At 50.7% G+C, this 7,438-nt stretch overlaps 1 protein-coding gene across 4 annotated transcripts in view; it reads left to right on the forward strand.

Moving 5' to 3' along the window:
• Positions 1 to 4,821, forward strand: part of LOC309401043 (telomerase Cajal body protein 1-like) — a 15,448-nt gene extending 10,627 nt beyond the window's left edge. For all 4 annotated transcript variants that reach the window (XM_081969982.1, XM_081969980.1, XM_081969981.1 and 1 more), the window contains exons 7-11: positions 1 to 107; positions 1,051 to 1,259; positions 1,705 to 1,808; positions 2,853 to 2,996; positions 4,056 to 4,821. The exon at positions 1 to 107 is cut by the window's left edge and continues 26 nt beyond it. In XM_081969982.1, coding sequence (XP_081826108.1) covers positions 1 to 107; positions 1,051 to 1,259; positions 1,705 to 1,808; positions 2,853 to 2,996; positions 4,056 to 4,257 — 766 coding nt within the window. In that variant the 3' untranslated portion in view covers positions 4,258 to 4,821. The remainder of the gene's footprint in view (positions 108 to 1,050; positions 1,260 to 1,704; positions 1,809 to 2,852; positions 2,997 to 4,055) is intronic.
• Positions 4,822 to 7,438: the final 2,617 nt, after the last annotated feature.

The raw sequence follows: 7,438 nt of genomic DNA on the forward strand, positions 1-7,438 counted from the left end.
CTGCTTCACTCCGGACGGCACCCAGCTCTTCTGCGGCTTTGACAAGACAGTGCGTGTGTTTGACACGTCGCGGCCCGGACGGTCGTGTGAAAACAGACCTACGTTCGGTGAGGGTTTGGGGGAGGGGTGAGTTCGGGTCCGAGGTCCCCAGGCGGCTGAAATCTGGGGCCAAATCGAACGTTTAGCTCACTTTGCAACGGAGGTTTGGGGCTCCATTGTGGTCGTACGTTCGAGGACTACCTGTGGCCATCTCTGCCCAGAATGGACCCCCTTCAGAATGGGTTTAAGATTGGGTGGGAAGAGAAGAGGTGGTGTTATGGGTTTTGTAGTCCCGAGCGGTTGAGGGACTGGTGACAATTTCCCTTTTAAAAGTTCCTCCTCTCTAAAAGGATCCACATAGAAAAGAATCTGCCAGAATTAAAGCAGTGGCCCCTTTAAGAGACGTGGACTTCAACTCCCATAAGTCCTTGTCCTCCCATAAGACTTGCTGGCTGTGGAATTCTGGGAGTTGAAGTCCACGCCTCTTAAAGGGGCCACGATTGAAAAAAAGCACTGAAATTAGAATACAGGTTCTCTAGATTGAATTCCAACTGCCATGAAGCCCAAATTTCTCATTTTGCTAATCGAGACAGTTCTTAAGTGAATTTTGCTCCCTTTTGTGACCGTCGTTAAGCAAATCCCTGCAGTTAAGTGACTCACACGGTCGTTAAGTAAATCCAGCTCCCTGCTGACTTCGCTTGTTGGACGGTCGCAAAAGCCAGGATTGCGTCTCTCTCTCACACACACACACACACGGGACGCTGCGTCCGTCGTAAATGCGAGCCAGTTGCCGAGCGTCCGAATTTTTGATCTCGCGACCGCGGGGATGCCGCAACGGTTGTAAGCGTGGGTCAAACTTATTCCAGGGCTGTCGTATCTGCGAACGGTCACTAAACCCACGCCCCCCCCTCTTGAAAGCCCCCATTTCGTAGCTTGATAGGTTTTAATAGTGGATTATTAAATAGTGGGTGGAGAGTTCAAATCCTGCTGTTTCCTCTTTTTTCCCCCCAGTGAAGAAGCAAGGGCAAAGCGGGATTATCTCCTGCATTGCCTTCAGCCCGACGCAGCCGCTCTACGCCTGCGCGTCGTACGCCAAGACCGTCGGCCTCTACTCCTGCGCCGAGGGAGATCCCTTGGCAATGCTCGTCGGGCACCACGGGGGTGTCACCCACGCCGTCTTCTCCCCGGATGGTTTTTACCTCTTCACCGGCGGTCGTAAGGTAGGAGGCCCCAGGCTGGGTGGGATGGAGGGACCGAGCAGGGCACGGCGGCTGTCCATCTCTCGAACCCGATTCCGGGGTGTCTGGTGTCAGGGTTCCAAATAGCATCCAACATTAAATCAGAGTCCGAGTCAAAGGATTGCTCAAAATTCCCATTGATGAAAAGAGCCATGTTGGCACATCTGGGAAAGCCCGAATCTGAAAGGATGACCTTGACTTTCTAGAAAGAATGTTGTTATGGCTGCCTTATCATCTAACTCCGGACAATCCCATTTTCCCACCATAGAAAACGCATCGTAGAACAATAGAAAGTGTGGCAGGCCTAATGTCCGAAAGAAAAGATGGCTGCAGGCCTGACGGTCTGGCTGGTTGGAGGATGGGAGAAGGGAGCTCGGTTCGTTCCTTCTCCTTTTTTTGTTTTTAAGCCATCTCAATTTCCCGCCAGGACGCCGAGATTCTCTGCTGGGACCTGAGACAGCCGGGCGACATCATCTTCTCGCTCTCCCGCACGGTGGCCACGAACCAGAGGATGTATTTTGACCTGGATCCGTAAGTGATCCTCGGGAGGAGATCCCCCCTCCTGTCCCCCATCTCTGGTGGAGATGGTTTTCTTCTGCGTTGGGGGTTCTTGGGGGGGGGGAGGGTTGGGGGGAGGTCTCTGAGCTGGGTGGGTTTTCTGGCAGACATTTTGTGACCCAACTGGGGAATGTCATCAGTGCTAGAAGGGAGGGGGTCTGTGGAGGAGGGGAGCAGAATGGGGGGGGGAGGAGAACAATGAGGACGGGAGGAGAGGAGGAAGAGGAAGGGCAGAAGGAGGGGAAGAGCAGGAAGAGGAAGAAGGAGATGAGGAAGGGGAGAAGGAGGGGAAGAGCAGGAAGAGGAAGAAGGAGATGAGGAAGGGGAGAAGGAGGGGAAGAGCAGGAAGAGGAAGGGGAGAAGGAGGGGAAGAAGAAGGAGAGGAGGAAGGGGAAGGGGAGAAGGAGGAGGGGAAGAGGAGGAAGAAGGATAGGAGAAAGAGGAAGGGGGAAAGGAGGAGAATAGGAAGAGGAAGGAGAGGAGGAAGGGGAAGGGGAGAAGGAGGAGGGGAAGAGGAGGAAGAAGAAGGATAGGAGAAAGAGGAAGGGGGAAAGGAGGGGAAGAGGAAGAGGAAGAGGAAGGAGAGGAGGAAGGGGAAGGGGAGAAGGAGGAGGGGAAGAGGAGGAAGAAGGATAGGAGAAAGAGGAAGGGGGAAAGGAGGGGAATAGGAAGAGGAAGGAGAGGAGGAAGAGGAAGGGGAGAAGGAGGAGGGGAAGAGGAGGAAGAGGGAGAAGGAGGACGGGGATAGCAAGAGGAGCGGGTGGAGGAGGAGGAGGAGGAAGGGAGTGCGATGAGAATAGGAAGGGGAGGAGGAGGGGGGTCCACCCCTCCCACCCCCGACTAACTTAACCACGGCAGTGATTCACTTAACCACCGAGAAAGGTTGTAAAACGAGGACCAGACTCACTGAACAACTGTCTCGTTTAGCGATGGTTTGGGGGGGGGCTTCCATTTTGGCCACAAGTCGAGGACTCGCTGTATTTCAAGCAGGTTTCTTGTGCTTTTCCCCCCAAACAGGAGCGGACGGTACTTGCTGAGTGGGGACACCGGTGGCCGGATTACGGCCTGGGACACCACCCAGCCTCCCCCCACTGACCCCCCGGCTGTGCTCCAGCCCACCCTGCAGTTCCAGGCCGTGGGAGACTGTGTGAACGGGATCAGGTGCAAATTCTGCTCGGGTGCCATTGGGAGGGAGGGAGTGGGGGGGTTGTCTGCCTTTTTATGTTCGAATCCCACAGGGCTTTGCGGGTTGGGGGTGAGGAATGACCCCGGAGCCTTTAGGATGGGTATCGGGAGGTATTGGAGGGCCTCTGCTTCCCCCCAGCCCCAGGAGGGCCCTGACCCCCAAGGAAGCAGAGAGAGGCCCTGCTTGAACCCGCTTCCTCTACTACTCTATGGTTTCCTAGCAGGTTGGACTTCGACTCCCAGAATCCCTTTCAAGCACATTAGAATTTGAATGAATAATAAAATATAGAATTAGAATAGAATAGAATGAATGATAAAATATAGAATTAGAATAGAATGAATAATAAAATAGTAATTAGAATGATTAATAAAATATAGAATAGAATAGAATGAATAATGTATAGAATAGAATGAATAATAAAATAGGAATCAGAATGAATAATAAAATGTAGAATTAGAATAGAATAGAATGAATAATAAAATAGGAATTAGAATGAATAATAACATACAGAATCGAATATAGAATAGAATAAGAAATAGTAGAAAAGAATAGAATGAATAATAAAATATAGAACTAGAATAGAATGAATAATAAAATATAGAATACAATATAGAATAGAACATAGGATAGAATAAGAAATAGTAGAAAAGAAAAAAAGAATGAATAATAAAATATAGAATAGAATATAGAACACAAGAGAATAGTAATAACAGAATAGAATAAGAAATAGTAGAATGGAACAGAATTAACAAAATATAGAATTAGAACAGAATCGAATTAATTAGGAAGAAGAATATAATAGAAATAGAAAATAAAATAAGTAAAATGAAAGTCTTCAAGGCTATGGATCTGTAGCAGAGCCCACCCCCCCACCCCCACCCCCACAATCCCTGGGTGATGTTAATGCTGCTTCCGGTGCTCCAGATGTGAGCTCCACCCTTAGCCCGGAAGAGCCGGCCCAACCTTCCAGATGTGGCTTCTCGGGGCATGAGCTGGGCCCAGTCCTTCCTAATCCTCCCTCCTCTTCCTTTCAGCCTCCACCCGAGTCTCCCTCTGTTGGCCACAACCTCTGGCCAGCGCCAGTTTCCCGACCTGCCAGACAGCGAAGAGGACGAGGCGGAAGGAGGAGAAGGAGGAGGGGACCGCCTGCCCTCCCCTCCTCGGGCGCGGGGCGACAACGCTCTCCGGCTGTGGTGGTGCTCCTCGCCATCAGGCGTCGAGAGGGCCTTTTTCTAGCCCGGAAGACCTGACTCGGACTGTGGAGTCTTCCGCGTCAAGTGGAACCGCGAGGAGCTGAACAAGAATTACGGCAAACGTGGGGCAGTGTTGCACAAAACCCGGGAGCCTAACAACGACTCCCGGACGTGGTGCGAATCCTTCCGCACGGAGGTCGAGAACTTGAGGACGGGAGTTTATGAGAAGACACAAACCCAAAGGAGTATTTCAGGGAGCAGAAACCTCCAAGCTGGTCTCAGGAGAGTCCCGAATCTTTCTTCTTGGTCTCCTTTCCTTTTTCAACCAAATTCCCCAGAATTCTTCCCTTCTCTGATATATAGGAGTGTTTTTTTCCCGGCTTTGCCCAATCGATGAATTTGGGACCTTGACTCTGTTGTCCCCTGAAGGCTTTCTCCAAATGTAGGCCAAAATTCCTTTTTTTCCAAGACTGATTTTCTCCCGGAAAACTATGTATTTTTCATCGTCCAGTGAAAGATTCAGCAAAAAGGATCTGTATTGTGTGAAGTCTTTCTCCCCAGGTCATTCTCAACAAGTCTGAATAAATTGAGAAGTATTTTTAATTTTTTATGAAGTTATTCGTATCCTGCTTTTATTATTTTTACAAATGAGATGTCGAACATATCCAAAGTTCCTTCCTCCTCCTGTTTTATCCATAGTAACCCTGAACTAGAACTCCCAGTCTCCTGGTGATTGGCCCAAAGTCACCCAGCTGACTTTCATGCCTAAGGCGGGACTAGAACTCACCGTCTCCTGGTGATTGGCCCAATGCCTAAGGCGGGACTAGAACTCACCGTCTCCTGGTGATTGGCCCAAAGTCATTCAGTTGGCTTTGATGCCGAAAGCGAGACTGGAACCAATCACCTGGAGAGGAAGAGAAAAAAGGAGGCCGTGCTAGGAGGAGACTCTATGGTGGGGGAACCGGACTTCCGGTCGGCTCCAGAATTGAAGGGGGGGGGGCTTCTGGTGGGGACATTTGTGGCTCATTGAGTGTTTAAGGTTGCCGACCTCTAATAAAGAGCCTCATTAGTTCAACCCTGCCCGAAGAATAGAATGTAATGCTCTCTGGCTACCACAAGGGGGCAGACTCCAGGATCCCTTATCCCCTGTTTAGATCTCAGAAACCGAATGGATTACCCTGAAAGGAATCCTTTTTGCATGCTTCCTTCTCCGACCCCCTCAACCCCCATTCCTCCCCCCCCCGCACTCCCTTTTATTCTGGATCACTCCCAAGAAAAGGAAGTAAGGGATAAATTAGCATTGACTCATATTTAGGACGGTTGCAGCCAGAGGTGGTATTCATTTACCTTCCCTAAAGTTAAAGTTCCCCTTGCGCATCTGTGCTAGTCATTCCCAACTCCAGGGGGTGCTGCTCCTCTCCATTTCGAAGCCGAAGAGCCAGCACTGTCCAAAGACGTCTCTGTGGTCATGTGACCGGCATGACTCAATGCCGAATGCGCACAGAACGCCGTTCCCTTCCCACCAAAGGTGGTCCCTATTTTTCTACTTGCATTTTTTAACGTGCTTTCGAACGGCTAGCTTGGCAGAAGCTGGGACAAGGAACGGGAGCTCCCTCTGTTACGCGGCACTCAGGATTCGAACCACCGAACAGCCGACCTTTCCGATCGACAAGCTCAGCGTCTTAGCCCCTGAGCCATCGCGTCCCTTTACCTTCCCTACCAGTTCGCAAATGAGAGCGCCTCGTCTGCGCGCGATCTCCTTTTTGCGACCTTCACGTAGGTCAAAGTGGATTCACTTAGCGACCGGGTCACTTAACAATTCGGTTAACAACTCTTCTCAAGAAAGTTGGTAACAGGGGACGACATTCACTTCACCAGCTTGGGGGCTCAATTGTCGTTAAACCGAGGGCTATGTTTAATCGGAGAAGAATCTGGTGGTGCGCCTTTTCCGACGCACAGATCAAAAGTTTATGGTGAGCTGCCTCTACGACAGCTGGCTGGGGAATTCTGGGAGTTGAAGTCCACAAGTCTTAAAGTTGCCAAGATTGGACACCCCTGCTCTACGGGAAACTTCGTCCTTTGCATCAAATGTTTCCTTCCAAATGTTTTAACATTGACGACGTTTCTCTTTCTCCTCCTCTTTTAATCTGGTATTTCGGTAGTTTTCCAAACAAGGCAGAAAGTTTGAAATGAACCACAGAACGAGTCTACCGACCAGAGGTGAAATTTTACCGGTTTGGATCAGGTCGCCCGAACCGGTAGTGGAATCCACCCACCCGCTCCCGACCCTACGGCATCCCATTTAAACCATTTTTTTCACCAAAAGCGCACGCGCAGAAGGATCTGTGCTCATATTTGCGAGCCGGTAGGGTCAGTGTATACCACCCCTGCTACGGACCTGCAAAGGAGTGGGGGGTTTAGGAATGGAGTAGACTTAAGAGGCAGTCCTCGACTTGTGACCACCACGGAGGCCAACATGTTGCTAAGTGAGACAGTTGTCAAAGTCAACATTGCCCCATCGTACGAACTTTCTCGCCACCGCTGTGAAGCGAATCCCCGCAGTGGTTAGGGGCACGGTCGTTAAGTGAATCCGGCTTCCCCGTGGACTTTGCAGGTCAGACGTCCGCAAAACGAGTGACCCCGCATAATGACGGTCGCAAAATGCTACAACCGTCATTAATACGCGCCCGTTGTCCGAATTTTGATCTCGCGACTGTCAGGATGTTGCAGTGTGAGAGACGGTCCCAAGTCCCATTTTTCGGTGCCGTTGTAACCTCGAACCATCACTAAATGAACTGTCGTAAGTCGAGGACTGCCTGTATTTTTCCTTTCGGAGAAACGGAAATCGAAGCAGGGGGGGCATCACGGAGAGCATCCCCGAAACGGTTGTGCAAACCGGTACCCCAGGTTTGTGCCACCGACAAGCAGGGAGCGCCAAGCTCCAGGTTTTATGGTGAGAATTGGGGAGGGGGGGTCTCCCAAAGCTAAGGACCCCTCCCTTTTCAAAATGTCTGCTACAAGTTGTGATGTACGCAAATGTCCGCTTCTTTTCTCCCGCAAACACGACCCCCCCCTCCCGAAGAACACCTGGCAGCTTTCAAATTTGCTGCTTGCCCCCCAAATTTAATCCGCCCAAGCAGAATTATTGGGGCTGGGTCTCCCTCGCCCGAAGCCCCCTTAGCTGATAGCCCCGGATGAGTGCCTGCTTGGAGAGACGGTTGCCT

Source organism: Natrix helvetica (assembly GCF_964273705.1).
Source record: "Natrix helvetica genome assembly, chromosome: Z".
Classification (NCBI taxonomy): Eukaryota; Metazoa; Chordata; class Lepidosauria; order Squamata; family Natricidae; genus Natrix; species Natrix helvetica.